The sequence below is a fragment of the Terrapene carolina genome, unplaced genomic scaffold (assembly GCF_002925995.2).
Source record: "Terrapene carolina triunguis isolate 2854851 unplaced genomic scaffold, T_m_triunguis-2.0 Scaffold51066, whole genome shotgun sequence".
NCBI classification, from domain to species: domain Eukaryota; kingdom Metazoa; phylum Chordata; order Testudines; family Emydidae; genus Terrapene; species Terrapene triunguis.
Window position 1 is genome coordinate 10,791 of NW_020715417.1, and position 25,085 is coordinate 35,875.

At 40.5% G+C, this 25,085-nt stretch overlaps 1 protein-coding gene across 1 annotated transcript; it reads right to left on the reverse strand.

Moving 5' to 3' along the window:
• Positions 1-785: 785 nt before the first annotated feature.
• LOC113405816 (phthiocerol/phenolphthiocerol synthesis polyketide synthase type I PpsD-like) lies at positions 786-24,982 on the reverse strand. Its single transcript, XM_026647074.1, has 6 exons — positions 24,925-24,982; positions 12,225-12,378; positions 11,255-11,415; positions 8,801-9,004; positions 6,649-6,830; positions 786-6,356 (listed from the first exon to the last, which is right to left on the reverse strand). The coding sequence occupies exons 1-6, from the start codon at positions 24,980-24,982 to the stop codon at positions 786-788; spliced, it is 6,330 nt and encodes a 2,109-aa protein (XP_026502859.1).
• Between the last annotated feature and the right edge of the window lie 103 nt (positions 24,983-25,085).

A 25,085-nucleotide genomic window follows, 5' to 3' on the forward strand; every position in this document is an offset into this window, starting at 1 on the left:
AAAAAGGGGGAAAGAGAAGAAAAGAATGAACATAAGGTAAAGAAAAAAGGAAACATTTACTAGATTTTTCTTTTCTACTGTTCTTATTCGTTTGCTCTTTAATAGTGAACGGATAATATTTGTATATAGAGACATGAGATCAACTTGTTATATTGCCTGCTTTTATGCTGATTCATTTTGACATTCTTCGTGGACATGTGAAAACTATAAATAAAACATTAGGAAAAATGTAAATGTGTAGCCTTTGAGAAAACTTTTTAATTTACAATACATGGTAGAGTCATGCAAAGCATTTCTTTACTTGAACAAAAAGACGTATCTATTCATAAGTAACATATGTGATAAACAAGTAATAAAAAATACGAATCAAAATAATTGCTAAAATATTGTGTTTTATTTTAGCGTGTTCATAAATTAAGATGGTCAAATCAATCTATTGTTTATTAATACCAAAAATGGTTAAAAAAATATACAATTTACCTTATATTTTATCTCATATACAAATCTGCAAAATAAATATATACATTAATTTACTTGTATTTTTAGTCATACACATTTACAAAAAATATGTGCTACATACGCAAAGTATGATACATCCGATAAAATACAGAGTAACAAAGCTAGTGTAGTACCAAAACTAAGATGGTTTAATGGCCAAAAGAGCTAACTTATTATCACTGAAAGCTTTACTCTACCCAAAATCTGTGATGATTCTTTTCAAAATATCACTAGGGTCCAAGTAACTTCAAAGTTACCAAATTGCTACATGAAATGGGTTTCTATCATCAGTTTCCATAATAGATATTTTCTGCTACATGAGTTGTTTTCTCAAGTATCCCACTTTCATCAGAACTTTCCTCTAAAAGTAGTACTAAATTTGACATAGTTGTGTGAGGATCAAGTAGTTTCACAAGGGGGATCTCCACCCTTCTTTCATGAAAGATACGATTCTGAAGCGTCATAGCTAACATAGAGTCCATGCCCAGTGATGCAAGTGATGTGTTCATTGTAAAATCACTCACATTTGTACTACTGAGATGACTCACCAATGAGGTGATATAATCTTCAGAATTGACTGGAGATAAATTCTGAGGTTTTCCTTGTTCAGATAGGTGAAGCTTACTGCCCAGTTCTTCTGAAATTAGTGTATAGAAGCGACTTTTGAGTGATGCTATTCGAGAAAGAACATGATTGCTTAGAGTTCCAAAATTTAATTTTACTACAGCTTGCTGAGGATTATTCAGAATTAAACTTTTTTTAAGATATTCATAAATTTCATGTACCTGCAGAATATCTATGCCTTTGGATTCCAAAATATTTTGAATATGATTTTGATTTAGCAATAATCCAAGATTCAAGGCACCCCAATTAAGGGATTGTCCTGAAAGTCCACAATTCCTCCTGTAGTGGCAGAAAATATCCAGGAAAGAATTAGCAGCAGCATAGTTTGCTTGTGTTGAATTTCCAAGAAATGAAGTCACAGAGGAGTAACACACAAAATAGTCAAGTTCCTGCCCTCTGGTAGCCCGGTGGAGATTTATTGCACCTGCAACTTTGGGACTTAACACTTTCTCAAAGTGAGATAAGTTCAGAGCTTCAAGACGTCCATCATGCAAAACCACAGCACTATGGAATACACCTTTGATTGGGCTCTTTGGAAAGATTCTGTCAATTGAACTCATAGCTTTCTCAACCTGTAAGTGAGAAATAACATTACACTGCAAACTGACTATTCTGCTCCCTTCACACTGATTTTGCAAAGCCTTGATTTCTTCTTGCTTCTCACTGCTTGGATTGCTCCTTGAAAGTATTGCAATACAGCCCCCTCCATTCTGGGCTATAAATTTCACAGTTTCAAATCCAAGCCCAGTGAGTCCCCCTGCCACTATGTAAACCGCATTCTGCTTAAACATTTTCTTCTGTGCTTCATACACTGGTATGTCTGAAATCCTGTTGGTCGCCACATCCCCTTTCAGCACAGCCAGTGGGATAGATTTGCAGGTGAAATAGGAGGTCGCTGCACTGTTTGTACTTTCAAAGTTCTCAGTCTGCTGAAAAACAGAATATGACAGGTTTTTAAATTGTTTCATTTGCATTGATTTGATCCATCCGTGGACAGCCCTTAGGGATTGTTTCAGAGCTGCTTTCTGAAAGGTACTGAAAAGTTTCAGTACATGAACACGGATATTTTCTTGATCACTTCCAATTAGGTATCGAAAACATTCAGACTGTTGATTACCATGTACTATCACAAGGTCTCGGAGATGGGAAAGACGGACTAGAACTTCCTTAGACATTCCATCTACTGGAGGCAGATAAACAAGGGCATGGCACTGATTTACACGTTGCCACTGATCAGACGTAGGTTTTGCAAGTACTGTTCTCCAGCCCATTTCCTGTGCTGTCAGAGTAAGCACTTTGCACAAAATTGACTCTGGTTCAGTAGAAATAATACCTAAAGTCCCACTGTGTTTCATCTTTGGTAATGTTCGATTTATAATTTCCCATGCTACCATAAAGTATGACACACAAGGTACATTTCTAAAGCATGGAAACTTCTTGATGTTGAAACAAACTGTCTCTGGAACCTTGACTCTTGATGATGCAACAACTGGATAACATGAAACAACTTGATCTCCCACCTTAACTTTTTTCACTTCACTGCCTACTGCAGTTACTGTGCCACTGAAGTCCAGAGCTAAAAGCTTATGTTTGTCTGTTGTATATGAATTCCAATACAATGTATTCCCAAAGTTACAGCTTGAAACGCTAACAGGAAAATAGTCTTCTGAATGGATGCATACTTTATCCATTTGAACTTCAACACTGTGATTTTCAAGCTGAGTAATGGTATTATTGGCTATTTCAGCAGATAAATCTTTCACTTGGTAAGGATCTGTAGTGTATAAAGTGAATGTCTCTGAGTTGTGAAGAGACTTTGAAGGTTGATTATAATCTACATCTTTAAATGGTGTGCGTCTGATTTCCGAAGTGTAAATTCTTCCTTGATTGATCCAAATTTCTGGATGATCCTGTCCTTCATACTTTACAATAACATCTGCTAAGGTTGAGATGTCCAGTGTACTCGAAGAACTGATGTCAATCATCTGAAATGTGATTTCTGAAACTTCAACTATGCAGGTTCTCGTCATGCCACACAAAGCAAACCCAGGGTTAATATGATCTACATTTCTATCTGTTGTTCTGTAGGTGATTATTCTAACTGAACAACTGGATTTTTTCTCTCTTAATGCCACAATAATTTGGCGATAAGCCTCACAACACTTAGCTAAATGTGCCACCACTTTGCTTGGGAACTTGTCGTTTAACTTCTGAATTCCCCACATGAACAAAACATCCTGGTAGTCTTCAAGCTCCCTTTTCATTTTATGTTGTGTGGTCATTTCTGAACTCTTGGCTTCCAGCAATGTCTCCCAATCTTCATACATAACATATCTTGACTCATTGTGTAAGTATCTTTTGAGCTGCTGAGCTATTCCAAGTCTGTCAGCGAACACAATGACTCTGGGTGCTTCCCCTAAACGTCCTATGGTCTGAGCGGGAAATATTTCTTTCCACTCATTTTCAAAGAGCAAGTCATTGTCTCTGGGGGATGTTGGCTTCATAAAAGTAATCCCAACACATTTCAGTTCTGCCAAAACAGAGCCACGTTTATCTGTAAAGCATCCACAAACCTCTAAGTAGTTCCCAGTCGATTTGCTTGTTTTCAAATATATCATCATTTCCTCCTCCAAAGGTCTGCAAACTACAAGGCTGCCTATGCCAGAAGGAAAGCCTGCTCTGGTTTGGAAAGTTATTGTCATCATAACAGCGGTCATCTGTAGAAAACAGTCTAACAGCACTGGATGGATACAATAGTCAGATATCTCTTCTCTTGTTTCTCTGTTCACCTTTATGCTGGTTATAGCTTCCTTTAGCTCTTCACAATAAAATACATCCCTTAACTGTCTGAACATGGAACCATATTGAAATCCAACCTGAGACAGTGTTTCATAAACCTCATCGGCTGTAACTACTGATTTACACCGTTGAAAGATGTCTTGAAAGGAGATGCTGTTTTCTTCCACTGCAGCTTCAGACTTCTTTGTAATTTGTCCTGATGCATAAACTGCAGCTGAGGATGACAGTATTTTGAAATCTGTCACAGTTTTTTGTGATGCCAATTCTATCTTTAAAACATGGTAATTTTGGTTTAAAACACATGGTGCCAAAAAATTGATACTAATCTGACAAGTACTTAAAGGCACTTTTGGCCTCAAGCTACTCATCACAGATGCCAAACCGAGCTCTGCAAAAAATGCACCTGGAACTAAAGCAACACCATTGTTCTTGTGCTCATATAAATAGGGTATTAATGCCTGGGACACTGGGCAGTTGAATTCAGAGTTGTCGTTGTTCAAACTGTAAATCAAAGGATGATTTGAATTTACAGCTCTTCGATTTGCTTGTTGATGGATGTCCAAATAGGTCATTAGCTTCTTACGATCAAACTGGTACCTTGGAAAGGCTGCTGGAATACCCTGATACCCTTCATAAAAGTGATGCCAGTCAGGATTATATCCCAGTTCAAACAGATTCCCTGCAAGACTAAGAAGAGTCTGATATTCTTTACCAGTTTGCAAGGAGGACAGAACTCTAGTTTGTTTGCCTAGCGTTTCCGTTATATACCTGTGTAATGCTCTTTCTGGGCCTATTTCAACAAACACAACATTGTCCTTTTCTTTAGCTGAAGTCACTATGGCCTGTGTGAAAGCTACAGGATCTCGAGCATGTTGGGCCCAGAACTTGCCTGTAGTGAAATCATCTGCGGAAGCAGCCTTCCCAGTCAGTGTTGAAATCACTTCAATTTCCGGCGTCTGTTTTTCCAAATATTGTAAATGCTCCATCATCTCCTTTACGATTGGATCCATCATGTGGCTGTGGTATGCAGCTGGGACATGTAAAACACGAAGAAATATGTCTCTCTTGCTGAACACTTGAGCTAGTTCTTTCTGAAGGGCACTCACAGAGTCTGCATCTCCAGACAAGGTACAGGAAGAAGGGCTGTTAAAAGCTGCAATACACACCTTCCCAGAATACGGGCCAAGGGCTTCTGATACTTCTTGAACAGGGATGTTACCAACTACCAACATTCTGCCTCCGGTAACCTTCGCCTGTAACCTACTCCTGTGATAAATTACTTTGACGGCATCTTCAAGCGAAAGAAACCCTCCACAATGGGCGGCAGCAACTTCTCCAACTGAATGGCCAACAGCAGCCACTGGCTTAATTCCCCAGTGTTTCAGAAGAGAAGTTAAGGCAACCTGGAGAGTAAAAAGCAACGGCTGGGCAATTTCTGGCCTGGAGAAATCCTCACATTCACTTTCTGTTAATTCCAGGAGGCTAATGGGTACATATTGCTGAAATAACATTTCTATTTCTTTACATTTGTCTCTGAATACTGGCTCTGAACTCAATAATGTCTTGCAGATCCCTTTGAAATTTACTCCATTAGCACAGAACACAAAAACTAGCTGTGGAGTCATCTTTGACGGAGTTGTTTCTGTTTTAGCTGCTAATGCAACTTGTTGCTGTAAATGTCGAAGAGAGTTTGTAACAAATGCTTTTCTGTACTTATAATTTACATGGCTTCTTCTACAGGCAGATGTATAGGCCAGATTTGGGAGAGTTACTGAGTTGCTTATGTTTAACTGCTCAGCTGTGTCTTCCAATGTCAAGTTGAGGGATTTGCTTGAAGCCGCAGAGAGTACAAATAATTCAATCGGTCGTTTAAAAGAGGGAAGAACCTGTATTTGCTTAAACTGTCTGACAACAACATGGGCATTGGTTCCCCCAAATCCAAAACAGTTGACACCAGCTACTCTTCCAAATTCTCTCGACTCTTCCCATTTCTCTACTGTTGTTGGAATTGATAGATTTAATTTCTCTGTATTTATGCTACTAATATCCTCTCTGTAATGCAAAGATGGAACAATCGTTTCATGGTGCATCATTAAAAGAACTTTAATTAACCCAGCTGCCCCAGCAGCTGATTCAGCATGGCCAACGTTCCCTTTAACAGAACCAATCTTTAGAACAGGCATTTTAGGAGATCTGTTATTACCAATGATGCTACCTAGGCTCTCTGCTTCTGTAGGATCTCCAGCAGGAGTTCCTGTGCCATGTGCTTCAACATACTGCACAACTGATGGGTCAACATGAGTCAGATAAATGCTGCGTAGTAACTTTTCCTGTGCTGTCTGAGATGGTCTTGTGATTGGAGTCACAGATCTGCCATTCTGATTTACTGCACTGATGTTTATAACTCCCCATATTCTGTTGTGATCTTCTAGTGCCTGTTTCAGAAGAAGGAATTAATGTATGGTATCATTTGGGATTTTTACCATATAAGGAAGACCACAAAAGCAAGAGCAGACAGAACACTTGTTTAACTGTTCAATGTACCCTTTTTTTTACACAAAGACAAGTGCCTAAATATTTTAGCCCTGGATATTAACCTCACATTAGAAGAGTTGCATCTAGAGCTGTGAATCTCTCCTCCCATAAGAGGACATATTAGAATGGGAATTGCACACTCCTGGTTATCTGGAAATCTTATTTTTGGAAGTTCTATGAAAATGAACCTACCTTTTTTAGTGGCTTAAGTAAAAGAACACCGCAGCCTTCTCCCCTTCCATAACCATTTGCCTTTTTAGAAAAGGGCATACTCATCCCCTCAGGAGAAATCATTTTTGCTTTACTCAGAGATACGAAGGTGCGAGGATCTATAATGCAGTTCACTCCTCCACACAGAGCCGCTTCACAATCTCCTGTAGTAAAATAAATTTGTGACTGTTTTCCATCTTCTGTACATCTCTACCGATTTACATTAATACGCTGTAGTAATATAATGAATTGACGGCATTACTCATTGCTGATAAATGAAAGAATTTATGGAGAGATTATAAAAACAGAATTGACCCACTGAAAGTTCTTAGACATATTCAAACTTTCAGGTTCTGAAACCCAACAGATGGTAAAATTCTCAGTGTTTGGAATTGGCCTGAGCAGACAGCAGAATATTAGTAGAAGTCACTGAGGTAGTAAATATTCTTCGTCTAAAAAAATAAAAGTAAAAAACCACCCAACCCTCCATGAATCATGATAGTGTGATAGGGCAGAATGGCAAATACTAACAATTTCCTAAAAATGGAAAGCTTGTTTTGACCAAATGCGCCCCTATGTTCACACCCTACAAACTATTTTTTTTTTAATGGAGATGTCCTATCTCCTAGAACTGGAAGGGACCTTGAAAGGTCATTGAGTCCAGCCCCCTGCCTTCACTAGCAGGGCCAAGTACTGATTTTGCCCCAGATTCCTAAGTGGCCTCCTCAAGGATTGAACTCACAACTCTGCATTTAGAGGCCAATGCTCAAACCACTGAGCTATCCCTCCCCCCTACTGATTCTAATAATCTTTGTGCAAAATATACCCTGTGAGGTATCATTTGAAAACTAATAATTCATGAGTCAATAATATCATGGTGAAATTTAGATAGCAACGTTATATGTAAATTTGTGAATTCCCCAAGAATATTGGTTGTGGCACACGTTCAAGCCTACATAGCCCCAGTTAGGCAGAACTGGTCAAGTAGGTCTATCTTAAACACAGGAATGTGTGTTTACCTCACTTTACAGATAATTAGTAAACTAGATCCTTGAGACAGTAAGAGGCGGAGAAGGAATTCTGCATTTTATCAAACAATAGCATGAAATGTCTTTCACAATGAGACTCCTTGTTTCCTTCCTCACATCAAGAATGAACTTTGTCTAGAAGGGGAAACCTCAGGAAAATGCATTTCAAAGGGTGACTGAACTATAAACATCCCAAGTTATCCCTCCCTATCCATCTCTCTCTCTCCTTCACCTAAGAAGACAAAAGAAACAGACTTTGGGGCAGATCGTGGTCTGAGAATTTGGTCAGCGATATCACTGGAATTATGTGGTAAGGGACTTTACCTTGAATCAAGTCTAGATTGTTAAGTGTTTTATCTCTATTTCTTTTGTAACTACTTCTAACTTTAATGCCTTATACTTGTACTCACTTAAAATCTCTCTCTTTGTAATTAAATTTACTTATTTTATTATTTAATCAAAACTAATCTAGTGTTGTGAATGGTTTGGGTAACTCCATTTACGGTGGCAAATTGCTGTATAATGATCCCCTTAGAAGGCAAAAGACCTAATATATCTGGTCTATCAAGAGAGGTCTGGGCAGTGCAGAACAAACATTTTTTTGAGGGAAATCCAGGACTGGGAGTGTGGTGAAGTCCCCCTGTATGTGGTAAACAAGGCTGGTGGAAGTCAGAGTGTGACTGGAGAGTGCTGGCAAGTTGCAGCTATACACAGACACAAAGGGTATGACCTGCATGCTATTTTTCTGTTTGTGAGGGGCCCAGGTTGGGTGCTGCAGCAGCAAAGCATTGTGAGGCATCCCAGGTTACAGGGCAGGAGGTGACACAACCCCTCATTGGTCTGGATTGCACCGCAGAATGTCATACTCAAATCTTTCATGGCTGCTGATAATCAGTGAGAGTGACTGGCAATTGCTGTTGCCTGTCACAGGAACTGAGAGTGCAAAACTTTCATTTTGTTCACTTTGGTAATGGTAAAATGCAAATGCTTTTAGTCCTTACCAGCTGTGATATTAGTCAAATTCTAGTACTGCACATATATACCTTAGCAGTTCAATTGCTGTAGCAATCCTAATTTATTTGCTTATTTACTTTTAGTCCCAATACCTTGTTTAACTGCTTGCGAGCCGTAATGCAAAGCAAAAAGAAACGATGAGCATGCAGTATCGATGGAAAGTGATGGTCCAGTCAGATTAAAAGTGTATGAAATCCTGTTAGCAGCTATGCTCATTGCTGCCCCAGTCCCATCGTAATGATTTATTTCAGTTACTGCTCTGCTTGATATGATCTCATAATCTCTGTTCATAAGACCTGTAAAAACAACAGACATGTTTCATGTTAGCAAGAGATTAAAACAGGGGATCAGATCTAAACCTAGTGGTGTTCTTTGCTCTCCTAATTTTATCCTGTGCTGCCTTATGTCAGCACCTAAGGTGAAATCCTGGCTGTATTGAAGTCAATGGCAAAACTCCCATTGACTTCAGTGAGCCCAGGATTTCACTCCTGATCTATATATTTGAGACTTGAAATCTGTCTGAAGATATTAAATGACATGAAGGCCTCGTCTGCAAGAGAAAGTTGCACTGGTCTAACTAAAGGTGTGATTCTAAACTAATTCAGTGACACTGGGACAAACCCCTATTTTGATTTAACTTAAAAGGATTCCTAATTAACTTAAACTAAACCAAAATGAGCCTGGTTTAAAGGGAAATAAGAAAGTCCACAGAGCCTTTTGCTCTGGTTTAACTGACTGGGTTTTAAAAATCACACCTTTAGTGAAGCCAGCGCAACGTTCTTGTGTAGCCCCGGCCTTAGTGCTTGATATTGACACAGCCTTATGCAGCTGGGCAGGGCAGTGAGATCGTATAAGAACCATCCCATGTGGCCATGCAGGGCTTAGCCGGCTTATGAGACATTGGGTTTGGTGAGGCAAGAGCAGGAGCTGCACTCCCAATAGTCTCCCTGGAATGAAATGGGTTACCTAGAGAGGTGGTGGAATCTCCATCCTTAGAGGTTTTTAAGGCCCATCTTGACAAAGCCCTGGCTGGGATGATTTAGTTGGGGTTGGTTCTGCTTTGAGCAGGGGGTTGGACTAGATGACTTCCTGAGGTCTCTTCCAACCCTAATCTTCTATGATTCTATGATTCTGTGTGAGCAGGTAGATGAGGGGAAAGGGAGCGTTTTACTGATCCTGTGGCCATGCAGCCCTGCAGTGGGAGGAGGGAGGAGCTGGACCAGTCCAGCTGGAGGACCAGGAGCTGTAGGCACAAAGGCTCCCAGAGTTGTCAGGAGTGTAAGGGAAGCATCCACACTGCTACCTCCATCCGGAGACCACAGTGTCAACCCACCTCCTTAGCCAGGCAGTGCTGTTTGTGATTTAGACTTAGGCTATGTCTACACTACCACTTATGTCAGCAAAATTTATGTCGCTCAGGGGTGTGAATATTCCAGCCCCTGAGCAACATAAGTTACAACAATATAAGTGCCGGTGTGGGCACGAAGCTCTCCCACCAGCATAGCTACCACCGCTCATGGGGGTGGTTTAATTATGTCGACAGGAGAGTTCTTTCTTGTCGGCTTAAAGTGGCTACAGTAGAGATCTTACAGCAGTGCAGCTGCATCAGTACAGCTGCGCTACTGTAAGCTCCCTAGTGTAGACTTGACCTTAAAGCAGTGGTTTTCAAACTTTTTTTCTGGTGACCCAGTTGAAGAAAATTGTTGATGCCCGTGACCCAATGGAGCTGGGGTGAGGGGTTTGGGGTGTGGGAGGGGCTCAGAGCTGGGGCAGAAGGTTAGGGTGCGGGGGTGAAGGCTGCAGGGTGGGGCCAGGAATGAGGAGTTTGGGGTGCAGGAAGGGTCTCTGGGGGGGGCTCAGGGCTGGGGCAGGGGATTGGGGCAGGGGTTTACCTCGGGCGGCTCCTGGTCAGCGGCGCAGCGGGGATGCAGAGGCAGGCTTCCTGCCTGTCCTGGCACCGCGGACTGTGCTGCGCCCTGAAAGAAGCCAGCAGCAGGTCTGGCTCCTAAGTGGAGGCGCGCAAGGACTCCACGTGGCTCTCGCTCACAGGCACTGCCCTCCCAGTGGAGTGGGGAGCCAGTGCTTGGGGCGGGGGCAGCACGCGGAGCCCTGTGGCCCCCCTGCCTAGGAGCTGGACCTGCTGCTGGCCGCTTCCAGGGCACAGGGCAGTGTCAGAACAGGTAGGGACTAGCCTGCCTTAGCCGGGCAGCACTGTCAATGGGACTTTTAATGGCCCGTTCGGCAGTGCTGACCAGAGCCACCATGACCCAGTGCCTTACATTCCATGACCTACTACTGGGCGGCAACCCGCAGTTTGAAAACCACTGCCTTAGAGTATCATTTATGTAGCAATGAACAATACCATGAACTAGTTAGATAACATGAGCTGTTTATAACATCAGAATGCAGCATTGTTCATAGTATGGTAGTTTTAGATTTTCTATCATTAGATAAATTTAGATAACTTTCTATAGTATATGGAAATGTGTACTGTTTTCCAAGATGCTAAATTTATGAACTGGTTCACCACTAGGCTGCAAGCTTACCAACAAAAACCCCTGTTTTGGTGCCACTGACATGTTCCATCGTGACTCCTGCATCCTCCAGTGCTCTGTACGTGCATTCCAGGAGTAACTTTTGTTGAGGATCCATGCGCTCAGCTTCCACATCATTAATTCCAAACAGCTTGTTGTCAAATGTGTTAAATCTAAGAAATATAAACCAAGAAATGATATGATATATATATACAGCATACACTACAGAGATTTTTTGTATATTCAGTTATTATTACATGATAAGCCAAACGTCTGTATATTTCCCAAAAAAAATCTCAATTAAAAAACAGCATGCTGGTAAAAGTACAAATTTTGTTCTTCTCCCTATGCAAAGCACCACCTCCAAAAATATTTTATCTTCATAAGGGTATAGCTACCAAATAGCCAAAAGAGTTCTTAAAACACAACTATATAAAGAAGTGAAATAAAGAATGGAAGAAAAAAAGATATTAAAAGTATTTTTTAAAGTTATACTGTACCACTAACCCAGACAAATAATATATCATTGTTAGGTTTTACAGTAGAGCTGGTTAGAAAAATGTCAGTGATACTTTTCTCATCAGAATTTGCTGATTTGTCAAAATCAAAAATGTTTCACAGTTTGATATCCATAAAGTTCTGATGGAATCCAGGCAGAGTATTCCCAGTGTGCCCCACAGAATCAGGGGCAGCCAACTGCCTTGTTTTGTTTAGAAAAAAGCAAATGAAAACAGACTGATTTTTCCAAAACAAAAAAATTTGAAATTTCAGATATTTTGAAATGTTGAAATTTCCTGTGGAATGGAAATTCTGCATTTCGACCAGCTCTGCTTATGAGCAAAGGGGCAGATTCTCAGATGGTGTAAACTGTGATGGCTCCATTGAAGCCAAAGCTATTCACGTCAGTGGGAACAGGATTAAGCTTTAACATATAATTTAAGAAAATTTGGCTAATGATTTTGGAACACAGAAACAGGCTTACTCATCAATAAGTGCAGCTTGTGTCGTGCATATTTTTCCTGGTTTGTTATCATCTGGATCATACCATTCTCTTGTATTGAATCTTTCTGGAGTTATTTCTACAGTACAGTTTCTGCCCTCCACCAGTACTTGCCAGAAATTGTCGATTCCTTCACCTGTTGCATGAAAAAAAATTTATAAGCAGATTAAATGTTTTTTAACAGCACATACTGAAATTGAAACTCTCATATATCTACCTTATAAAAGTAAAATGTTACATTGCCTTTAAAAATAAAGTTACTAACGATAAGCAAATGAAAATTCCCAAGTTATAAGGAAATTAAAGATTTGCAGATGAATGGTGCTTCTGTGTTTCCTCAAATTCTGTGTGTTTTACAAAAAAACAAAACAACCCGTACAAAATCCTAATTTTTTCTCCATTTTGAGATACACTGGGAAGTTTTTCCAAACCATTAAGGGCATCAGAGATAGTCACGTCTGCCATGACGGGTACAAGATATAAACTGGTCACAATTCAATATTTATCAGTGTGCACAAACTAACAGACTTCTGGCATAATAGTTTATGTAATCCCAGCCACTGCTGTGTTAACTTAACTGTAACTTCATTAAAGTCAGTGGAGTTTACACACATGTAAAATTGTTGCAAGTTTGGCCTGTCATCTTTCATTGTAATGTAGAGTTTGTCCTTTTCAGAGGTTGGTTTCACATGTCATACTCTAGGTTACCCTGCTTCGTATGTTTCTATGAAAACAGGTGCTTTCATAGAAGCATCAGTGTTTTCCCCAGGAATTGAAATTAGGGGGGGTGTTGGAATTTACAGGCAGGGGGGTGAGGGCCAATGAGGGGTGAGACCGTGAGGGTGAAGGTGAGCTGTATGGCACCATAGTAAAAACTGAAAAATGTTTCAAGACCATTTTATTAGATTTAACTCATATTTTAAAATCATCACACAAATTAACAGTTGGCTACTCAAGCCTTCTATGAAGCACTAAATCTTCCTTTTTGGTTTCTTGTTATAATTTTGCACAACTTTGTTAATGAACTTCTTGAATGCAATGCGTTCATCTTTGGTGGTTTCTCGTGTGTCCGGAACTTCCATTCTTCAGTTGATATGCTCATTAGTTCATTCACGTGATCAGGCAGAAGGCGACTTCTTTCAGAACACAAAATTCTAATCAATGATGAAAAAGAATGCTCAACTGTATCTGTTATGACTGGGAGCAGTAAGAGATGAATTCCTACTTCTTTCATCCCAGGAAACATAGCATAAAGATCGGGTTGAGCCACTAGTGATGATAAAAAAGAAGTTGAAGTCAAATCTTCATTCGTTCATCATCTGATATTCCACACTGTCTACAAATTCTCTATTCTGTCCTGAGCACATGGCAGCCCATTGCTGGTAGTACCTCACTCCACTCAATTGTCGGTGTTTTATAGGACAGGGATCTGTAAAAGCTACGTAGAGGTTGAGTAGAATCTAGAAATCGCTGTTGTAGATTTTTAAGAATCAACTCTGTGTACTTTTTCAGTTGTCTTAACAAACACTTCTTGTTCTCTTCACTTAAGGATTCAATATAAATGCCTTCATTAGTCAACTTCTGAACTGAAGTCTTTGCTTCTTCCAGTTTTTTTCAATGGACAGCACTCTGATTGATCCAAATGTAGCTTCTATTGCTGGACAAAGATCTACTACTGTTGTAGCAGATGCCTGGATGGCATTGTTTAATGACCCAAGTGGTTTCAACGGTAGACTTACAAGAGAGAGAATGGCAATAGTCATCTCTGAATGTAGTAGCAAAAGTAATCCGCCAGCCTCACTACTTAGATCCATTCCATCTTTGTAGATACTTTCCAACGCCAGTAATAATGGCTGGAGTAATTTTAAGACAACAGCCAAGGATCACTCATGAGAAAGCCAGAGGATTTTCCCAGGTTGGACTAATTTGAACTTCAGTCCCAGTGTATCTTCTATATTTTCCAAGATATTTAGTCTTTTTGGACTCTTGCTGAAAAAAGAACATAATGAAGACATTACATGTGTAGCTTTTTTAATGTCTTTTGAAGAGTCTGCAGCTCATACTAGCGCTAGTTGGAGTAGATGGCCTCTGCAGTGTGTATAGGAGAGATTAGGGTTACACTTTTCTCTGAGCAAAGCTTGTACTTCACCATGTCTTCCAGAGAAGTTTGCAGCTCCATCAAATGCACAAGCAGCCATCTGTTTGGTCCAACTGACAAGCATTTAACTCTTCTAAGATGTGGGTTGTCACAGATGCAGCTGATGTGTCTTCTATAACTTGAACATCTAGAAATGCATCTATTGGCCTAACACTGACATCAAGATAACATACACAATGACTTAATACTTGATGCCCATTTGCATCGGTGCATTCATCAGCCATGTATGCAAATTTTTTGAATGTGTTGAGAGAGTTCTTCATTTTTTCAACTGTTGAGTCTTTCACTGTTGCACCACATGCTTCTAGCCAGTCAGTTGAGTTTCTTGCAGAAAGATAGTGAGCATTTGCTGGTCTTGTTCAGAACCAGTGTTCAACTTCAGGATGAACAAGTGACAATGCACTTAACATTGTCCTCCAGTTTGTAGTGTGTGGTATCTCTTGCTTAAATAGAAAGTATGATGCCACAGCCATGTTTCTTCGCATGAACTATGTTGTGTGTCCAGCATTCTTAAGAGCCTCATTAACACTCACCGGTGTTGTCCTTGGTCAGTGGAGACTCAGAGTTCAGAGGTGCTTTCACATGAGTTCACCTCCCAGGTGGGGGGGCAAGAAGGCACCTTGCTCGTTTCTTCAGCTGCTCACTGTTCGCTCTGGCCACTTTTGTTTGTTGTGTCACCATTCACTCTGAACTTTAGGGTACAGATGTGGGGACCTGCATGAACGACCCCCCCAAGCTTATTTACCAGCTTAGATTACAGTAGCTGCCACCACCAAGTGTTTTAAATATTTAGGGGTAGTCACTTGGAACTCTGCCTTTCCCCCAAAATTTCCCAAGTCCTTACACCCCTCTTCCTGGGTAGACCTGAGAGAATTGAGAGAAGAACCAATAAGGGGACAAGATAGTTTCAAAGAGGGAGGGGGAGGGAGTCTTTGTCTGTTCAGTGTGTGCTTTTGCCGGACGGGGAGAAGGAACCATCCCACTCCTAACAGGGTAGTGAGTAATTAGAGAAGGAATGTATTAAATTACTTTTATTTCTATTTGTAATTTCTTTTGCAAAACAGAGGGAGAATCAAATTGGGTTTCTGTGTAACTTTAAAGTTTTGCCCAGAAGGAATTCCTCTGTGTTTTGAATCTGTTGTCTGTGAGATTATCTTGCTTTCTTATCTCACAGAGGTATTCCTTTCACTTTTTTTTCTTTAATTAAAAGTCTTCTTTTAAGAACCTGATTGATTTTTCATTGTTTTAAGATCCAAGGGTTTTGGCTCTGTGTTCACCAGGAATTGGTGAGGGAACGCTCTTAAGTCTACCCAGGAAAAGGGGTGTAAGGACTTGCGGGGGGGGACAATTAGTCTCAAATCTGCCCAGGAAAGGGGGGGTTAAGGACTTGGGAAATTTTGGGGGAAAGGCAGAGTTCCAAGTGACTACCCCTAAATATTTAAAACACTTGGTGGTGGCAGCTACTGTAACCTAAGCTGGTAAATAAGCTTAGGGGGGGTCGTTCATGCAGGTCCCCACATCTGTACCCTAAAGTTCAGAGGGGGGAATAAACCTTGACAGGTAAAAGAGGAATTAACCCTTAACTGTCTGTTTATGACAGCTCTGTTGCCAATGGCCATGCGCCACCACCTTCTGCTGCCACCTGCCACTGTGACCACTGCGAGTTGGTCTATTGAGGTTCCACCCAGCTCTCAGTGATTTCAGCTGAGCTCTCAGTGGGGGAACCTCACTGCTAGTGCAGACTGGGCCATCTCTTCCACAGAAGAACTGTCCCACAGCAGGTCTAAGCACTTAGACCTGATTATCAGTGATTTCAGCTGCAGTGGTCACTTAACAAAACAAGAGACTATCTATGGAGCCTAATCAGCTCTTTTTTTAAACAGTGGAGAGGGGCAGGTCAAATAGTACTTGTGACTCAGGCAGACCATCAAGCAAAACACCTGTCCCCACCCTCTCTCTTGATGCCTTCAATCAGCACAGGCTAAGTACAGTTCTTCTGCCCTTTACTCATACAATAAGAACAACAACATTTCATTACCCCTCACCCCTCACACACACACCCCCCGCATTCAAGTGATCTGTAACCCAACCCAAGCCAAAATATATTACTTGGGCAACACAGCTCTGTTTGCTGGATACCTAGGTAGATTAGGTGTGAATGTAAATACAATCTGGTCCTGAAGCCTTTCCCCACTTAGCCGCCAGCTCATCACTAGCTGTCAGGGGGAGCTCATTTAGACTTTGCTTACAAATCATAATTTGAAATTATTAGGTTGGCCAACATCACCGAAATGAATGCACTGACATTGTCATAAAAACAACAGCTGTATAAGGAAGCTAGTCTATGTTCATACTTTTCAAATCTATTATACTTTTTCAGATACATGTATTTTATCATACACTTTATATGCTTTTAAACTGTGTATTAATGTTTCAATTTCAATTCAAATGTTCAAACAATCACTAAATTGGCAACACTGCATGTAACTAGTTCCCAAAACTGGTTGGGGAAATTCAGGAGGGTGTACACCCCCTCTCCCCCCGTAGTGGGGGTGTAGGTAAATCCCTGTGCTTGACGTTTATTGAGGGTAGAGATTGAGTTTTATCTTCCCAGAGATAGAGATGCAGTTGTGTAGGCATAATCAGTGAAGGGTTTGGTTATCTTTTCAGTTCCTGCATGGTGCTTTTCTTCTGTTGAGGGTTAATAAAATGATTGGCTGCACTGATAGTGAAACCTAGAGTGACATTTCCCATTAGAAGACTGTTATCAGTTACTTATAATTTTGACCATGTTGTTTTGTCCATCAGGCTACTGGTGTGCTGAGACCACAGTCAAACATCCTGACCAATACTATCTGTCTGTTTCCTTCTATTCCCCATCTGTCTGTCTGTCTGTCTGTCTATATCCATATGTTGTCTTATACTTAGTTTGTAACCTCCTTGGGACAGGGACTGCCTTTTTGTGCTGTGTTTGTGTAGCACCTACCACAGTGGGATCTTAGTCCATGACTAGGGCTCCTAGGTGCTATGGTAATACAAATAATAAATACATAATAATAATATTAAATCTTACAGCTGTTTCCATGAGAAGCTCTTGCACCTGACCACAATGCTTTGGAGAAAGGACTTGAAACTCGGCACCAGGGTTTCTCTGGAGTCAGGGATGTGCTTTTTCCCATCCCCGTGAAAATCTGCCCAAACTTGACCAAGTTATGAGCTTTTGAAAAATCTCAGTTTGCACGTGCTCAGTAGAGGGTTGTTAGAGCTGGTGACTGAGCATGCTCCTTCCCCAAGATGCAAGGATGAGCAGGACTTTTCCTGCAATTGCTGCTTATGGCTGCTAAAGACCTATAAAGAGACTATCTTTAATGTGTGCTCAATTCTCCCATTTCAGGTGCTCAGGCAGCAAGGAGAAAGAGAAACAAAAAGGGCCTGACTTGAATGCAGAGAGATAAGGGATGGGAAGTGGGTGGGGAGAGGAAGAGATGCAGGGTGGGGAGGCAAGGGGTTTAGCAGCTGGAGCTGTGAGTGGAGGGGGACAGAAAATGAGGAAAAAAGGAAGAAAAGGGGGGGTGCAAGAGCCAGAGGTGGAAGGATAGGAGTAGGAGGGAAAAAACAGCAGGAGTTGAACAGATGGGGGACATGCAGGAGCCAGGGAGATAACAAAAGGGGAGGAGACAGATGACAAACTAGGGGTATAGGATTAGGACAGGACAAGGAGAGACTGGCTGTGGGGAGAAAGGTCCATAATCACTAGCTAATGCTCCCCTACAGAAGCTGAATTTGAACCTATTACTCCTGAGTCTCAACATTACTTTGCTGTCTAGCAAATAGCAGTGAAACCCACTGGCAAAGTGTGTATGTCTCATTCTCCTGTAATGGCAGGTCCACCTAGAAGATTAGTTCTCTCAGGTACTTCATTAACTTAACTGGTGGAGGACTGTGCTGTGGAACTTAAGATCCCTGCCCTGATGATAATCCACGTGGGGGTCAGGATAGTTCCACCTGATGACATTTTTGATTTTTTCATTTTGTAAGTGTTTTTAAAAAAAACTTGTTTTTTAAAATGTAAATTCCTATCTTCATTAAAAGAACATTAAGGTTGTAAAGGCAAGTGCTCAAAATGTTAGGAAATGCCAGAATTAAGGTTCCCTATGCAATCTTAATGTATCTCCCGTGTGTGTATGTATTACCATATGGTCTTTAAGTACCTGATCATATACTATTTTTTCCTCATTCAGTGCACAGGACAGTGTAACATAGTAGCTTGTCCCCAGCCCAGGAAGGACACTCTGCCACATGCAGAGTCTCTTTCCAGGCACAGTTTTATTTTCCAAACATAGGAAAACACAAAAGCCAGTTCCTCAGCCTATCCCAAGTGACAGTGTAACCCACACACCTTCTGGGTGTGGTGTTCTGTACCAACTAGTGGTACCAAGACCACTTAGCGAGAGAGAGAGATTGAAAATTAGTCCACTCTACTGCCTTAGCTAAGAGCCAGCTGGCTTTTAGCTCATGCATTAGAGGCTCCTGCACTAAGCTCCAGAGGTCCCCAGTTCAATCCTGCCCACTGATGAGCTAACTAGGATCCAATTTGCAGAAGTGCTGAGCATTCTCATCTGCAACTGAAGTCAATGGGAGCTGTGCTCTGAACATAGGAAGTGCTATTAAATGCTAAGTACTCTGAAAAATCAGTGTATCTCAAATTGGGTAATTTTGTGTCCCAATATTAGCTGAGGCTTTTGACATTCTGGCTTTAATTTCTATGCCTCATTTCTCTATGAATATAATGGGGATAATAATATGTCCTCCCGTGATTCATTTATGTTTGTAAAGAACTAAGATACTATGAGAGCATCACAGAAAAGCCCAGGACAAAAGTAATAATTCTACATTCAAGGCAGGTTTGGGTGGTGTGCAGTAAGTAGTGCAGGAGGTCATACACTGAATGATGAGGACAATAAAAATATTAGAAAGCTACCCATTTAGTGAGTTTGGTCGTCTTGTGCACTGAATGAGGCAGGGTGCTCTGGGGAAAATAGTATGTGATCATATAATTAAACACCATATTGTAATGCATACACACAATGGGACCAAATTAAGGCTGCACAGACAACCTTATTTCCTAACAGCTGAGTGCTTGACATTGCTACTTTAATTGTCTTTTACATAGTTTGTTTGGATGTAATTATATATGAAATATAAGGAAACAGGAATTGGTGTGGGGGTGTATGTGTGTGTTTATTTATATATATATTATATATATATATATATTTGAGGGCTGTCAATTAATCGCAGTTAACTCATGCGATTAACTCAAAAAAATAAATCGTGATTAATCACAGCTTTAATCGCACTCTTAAACAATAGAATACCAACTGAAATTTATTAAATATTTTTGGATGTTTTTCTACATTTTCAAATATATTTATTTCAATTACAACACAGAATACAAAGTGTACAGTGCTCACTTTATATTATTTTTATTACAAATGTTTGCACTGTAAAAGTGATAAAAGAAATAGTATTTTTCAGTTCATCTCATACAAGTACTGTAGTGCAATCTCTTTATCATGAAAGTGCAACTTACAAATGTAGATTTTTTTTGTTACAAAACTGCACTCAAAAACAAAACAATGTAAAACTTTAAAGCCTACTAGTCCACTCAGTCTTACTTCTTGTTCAGCCAGTCGCTAAGAGAAACAATTTTGTTTACATTTACGAGAGATAATGCTGCCCACTTCTTATTTACAATGTCACCTGAAAGTGAGAAAAGGAGTTCGCCTGGCATTTTTGTAGCCAGCATTGCAAGGTATTTATGTGCCAGATATGCTAAACATTTGTACGCCCCTTCATGCTTCCAGAGGACATGTTTCCATGCTGATGACGCTTGTTGAAAAAAATAATGCATTAATTAAATTTGTGACTGAACCCCTTGGGGGAGAATTGTATGTCTCCAGCTCTGTTTTACCCACATTCTGCCATATATTGCAAGTTATAGCAGTCTTGGATGATCACCCAACATATGTTGTTTGTTTTAAGAAGACTTTCACTGCGGAGTTGACAAAACACAAAGAAGTTACCAATGTTAAATTTCTAAAGATATAGTACTTGACCCAAGGTTTAAGAATCTGAAGTGCCATCCAAAATCTGGGAGGGATGAGGTGTGGCGCATGAATTCAGAAATCTAAAAAGACCAACTAATGCAGAAACTACAGAACCCAAACCACCAAAAAAGAAAATCAACCACCTGCTGGTGGCATCTGACTCAGATGATGAACATGAACATGTGTCGGTCTGTACTGCTTTGGATCGTAATCAAGCAGAACCTGTCATCAGCATGTACACATATCTTCTGAAATGGTGGTTGAAGCATGAAGGGACATATGAATCTTTAGCGCATCTTGCACGTAAATATCTACAACAGTGCCATGTGAACGCCGGTTCTGACTTTTTGGTGACATTGTAAACAAGAAGCGGGCAGCATTATCACCCGCAAATGTGAATACACTTGTTTGTCTGAGCGATTGGCTGAACAACAAGTAGGATTGAGTGCACTTGTAGGCTCTAAAGTTTTACACTGTTTTATTTTTGAATGCAGTTATTTTTGTACATAATTCTACTTTTGTAAGTTGCACTTTCATGATAAAGAGATTGCACTACAGTACTTGTAATGGGGGAATTGAAAGATACTATTTCTTTTGCTTTTTACAGTGCAAATATTTGTAATAAAAAATAAATATAAAGTGAGCACTGTACACTTTGTATTCTGTGCTACAATTGAAATCAATATATTTGAAAATTTAGAAAACATCCAGAAAATTTAAATAAATGGTATTCTATTATTGTTTAGCAGTGTAATTAATTGTGATTAATTTATTTAATCGTGCAATTAATTGTGACTAATTGTTAATCGCTTGACAGCCCTAATATATATATAAAATCAAGAGAGGAAATAGAGATACAAAGAATTTACTTAGGGCTTGTCTATATGGCAAGTTACTGCAATGCAAGCCAGAATATAAATCGACAGCGCACCAGTTTGTCAGGTGGTAATGTCTGATGTAGACACTGCTAGAGTGCAGTGAAACTTCTGGAGTGCAGCTGCACAGTAACTTGCTATGTAGACAAATCCTTAGATTGTAAACTCTTTGGGGAAGGGATCCTCAAGTCACTATATGCATGTATGGTGCTAGTGCAAAGGGGCCCCAATAGGGCTTGGGCCTCTAGGTGCTACCACAATACAAATAATAAAATAATAAATATTAATTTTCAGAATGTTTGTTCAATTTTGGGGGAAGCATTAATGTACTGGAGTTGTATCTTAGAAAGAAAGCTTCCTACTCATCAAAGGCCCTATTCAGCTCCCACTGAAGTCAATGGGACTCCACCGGCAGATGGATCAGGCAGCAGGATGATATGTGAATGTGAAAGACAAGATATTGGAAAAAATCTGATGGTGGTGGAGGAGGAGGAAAAGCTATCTACCTGGAGTTGTCATTTTGAACATGCTTTTTATTTGCATGACTCTATAATAAAAGGGACACATTTTTTCCCGATTTTACACCAATGTGCAACCTCAACCATAGTAAAATTTGGCCCAGTGCTTCTTGTTTTCCAAAACCAGATTTTTAAGCTTGATTCTTTGGCATGGGTTATGTATGTTTGTTTATCCAGTATCTAATTGTTGTGGCTGTGGTTATAATTCAGGGTCTCATAACGGTATGCACCAATGCTTGTCCTTTGAAGGGAGAATGACTAGTTTGCATGTGCCATATGGGAAATACAACCCAGAGCTACTTGAGGAAGGATCTATGGGTAATAATAATAATAAAATAATAATAATAATAATACCAAAAAGATAACTGGTGTTTTAAAAAGAAAATCCTGTTTTTAAAATGTATGCATACAAGTAAATCTGGTAAATCTGGTGTCGTCCATAAAGTTCTGCCACATCTCAAGTTACCAGAAGAGTTTGTATATGAGAGAGAATAATGTCAAGCCGTGATAATATGTGATAAAACAGCCACGTTATCTGAAAGCTGAAATCAAGAAGAAATACTTCTTGATTACTGCTGCATGACCTTGTCTAGTAGTCCACACAGATCTCAAATTTTCAGGAGTATTTCTGTTCCTATAACAGCAACAGAACGACACCACCACATTCTTTTCATTTAGCAACTTGGGGCAAAATGCAGACCTAGGGTAAAGGATGGATCTTAATGGGGTTGAACTTGCTGGTCATGTTCTTTGAATGCTAGAAAGTCGACCCCCTTAGCAGATTATGTTCTCACAACTGAGCCATGGCCAACGATCAAGGGGAAGGCAAAAAAAGCACTTCAAAGATACCCTCAAAGCCAACATGAAGAAGTGCAATATTGACATAAACTCATGGGAAACCCAAGCCCTTGACTGACCAAAATGCCAAAGGACTTTGTGGCAAGGATGCCAGTATTTTGAGATCCAACAGAGACAACTGGAAACAGAGAAACAGGAAAGGAGGAAGGAATGTTCTGCAGCCCAACTGAACAATCCAGATCCACCCCTTCCATTGGGAAATGTCTGCCCCAACTATGGCAAGGTCTATGGATCCTGGATAGGTCTCATTAGTCACCTGTAGATGCACCAGCAATAACTGACTATCGTTTTATTGGAAGAAAATCATCCTTGAACGCCAAGAGATCACCAACACACGTAAAACCTGCTTACCCCAAGCCTCAATATGGCCTGTAGCCTAGAAAAGAACCTACCTATTAGTCCATGTGAACTGTTGTATGTAGTATCGTTGCAGCTGTGTTCGTCCCAGGATATTAAAAGACAAAGTGTGTGAGGTAATGTATTTTATTGGACCAACTTCTGTTGGCGAGAGAGACAAGCTTTCACAGAGCACTTCTTCAGGTCTGGGACGTGAACTCAGAAGGTGTGTCTACACTGCAATGTAAGCCCAGTTTTGAACTTAGGCTCAAGCCTAACTCCCCCTTCCATCTACATGCAAATTTTGCTGACCCAGAGTCCCAGGATTCCCTGGGAGTGGACAGTCTGAGCCTGAGTCAAGCTGGGACCTAAGGTCCAAGCCCTATTGCTTTGCAGTATAGACATAGCACGACTGGACTTGTGCTCTGTGAGTCCACCAAAAGTATTTCACAGTCCCACAAGTTGACTGTCTTGTCCTCTGGACAGTCAAGTTTGGTGGACAGTCAAGTTTTCCCACACTGCACTATGAACAAAAGCTAGAATGGCCACATTTTGGCATGTTGCTAGGAAATCTGGGATATGAGTGGTTGGACTCAGGCCTGCATAATGCAGTGTAGATGCTGGAGCTCCAGGTTCGGGCCCAGGGTTCAATAATTCCTAACCTGGGGTTACAAATGAGTGTAAAGGCTCAGATTCTAGGTTAACAAACCCAGGATATGTTAACCCTGGAATTACATTGTCTACATCTGGTAGACATAACCAGAGTGCCATAGTTAAATACAAGCCCTATGAGCAGAGGTGTTCACTGCTCACTGCACCTTGAATGGTCCCTTAAAATACGTGTTAACTACTTGTGCTAAACAATTGGTTTCTCCTTGTATTTTGCTGTGACACTCCCGAAGAAGAGCTCCAAACTCGAAAACTTGAATCTCTCACCAACAAAGGTTGGTCCAATAAAAGATATTACCTCACCCACCTTGGCTCTCTTATGTGAACTGTTGACAGTCATGTTAAATACTTCATGATTTTTACAAGCTGTTCTTAAATAACATTTTGGGTTAGCTTTGCTCTAAATCTCCAAGCAATGAAAAACCGCCTCACGTGGTCCTATGTGAAGAAGCAATTAGCAAAAATTGGGTCCCGCCAAGCCAGGAGCACGGAGAGGAATGTGTAGTCACAGAGGTTAATGCTTTGGGCCTAATCAAAGCCAAATACAGTCAATCAGAGGATTGCTAATAACTTCAGTGGGCTTTGGATCAAGCCCTTTATTTGTTATAAGCAGTGACACAATCAGTCCCACTACTTCCTGGAGCAGTGACACTTAGGCCATGGCTACATTCGAAACTTCAAAGCGCTGCTGCGGGAGCGCTCCCGCGGCAGCGCTTTGAAGTGCGAGTGTGGTCGCGCGCCAGCGCGCTGCAGATACTCCACCTCCACGAGGGGATTAATTTACAGCGCTGGGAGCACGGCTTTACAGCGCTGTAACTTGCTGAGCTCAGGGGGGTGTTTTTTTCACCCCCCCGAGCGAGAAAGTTGCAGCACTGTAAAGCGCCAGTGTAGACAAGCCCTTACTGTATTAACTCCTAAATGTCTTCTCTGAACTTTAAAACATATGAAGTGTTCCAAATCTAATCCCAGATCCTTATTTTATAGTTTGAACCCATAAATGAAAGAGCTAATGATGCAGTCTCTTCCCTATGACATTACTACATATTGCACAGTAGCGCAAACTTCCTATAGATCTCTTATCATATAGTAAAACAAATGATTGAATGACAGCACTTTTTGATACTCTGTCTGTATGGTGATTTGTATTTATCCAAAACTTACCTCCAGGAAAATTGCATCCTATCCCCACTATGGCAATTTCATCCCCAGTCGCCGTCATTTTTTCAAATTTTTTCTTGAGCTGCAAAATACACTTTTATTGTCACATAATTCAAATGAAAGTATGTATGTTTATTTAAAAACTTCTTACAGAAGGTGAACTT

Bases quoted from the DNA above. Each gene is read 5' to 3' on its own strand.
- LOC113405816 (XM_026647074.1), bottom strand. From the start codon at position 24,982: ATGACGGCGACTGGGGATGAAATTGCCATAGTGGGGATAGGATGCAAT. The intron at 12,379-24,924 runs GTAAGTTTTGGA...TTCATGCAACAG, and splicing joins AGGATGCAATTTTCCTGGAG to GTGAAGGAATCGACAATTTC. The intron at 6,831-8,800 runs GTATTGGGACTA...ATTTTACTACAG, and splicing joins CTCGCAAGCAGTTAAACAAG to GAGATTGTGAAGCGGCTCTG.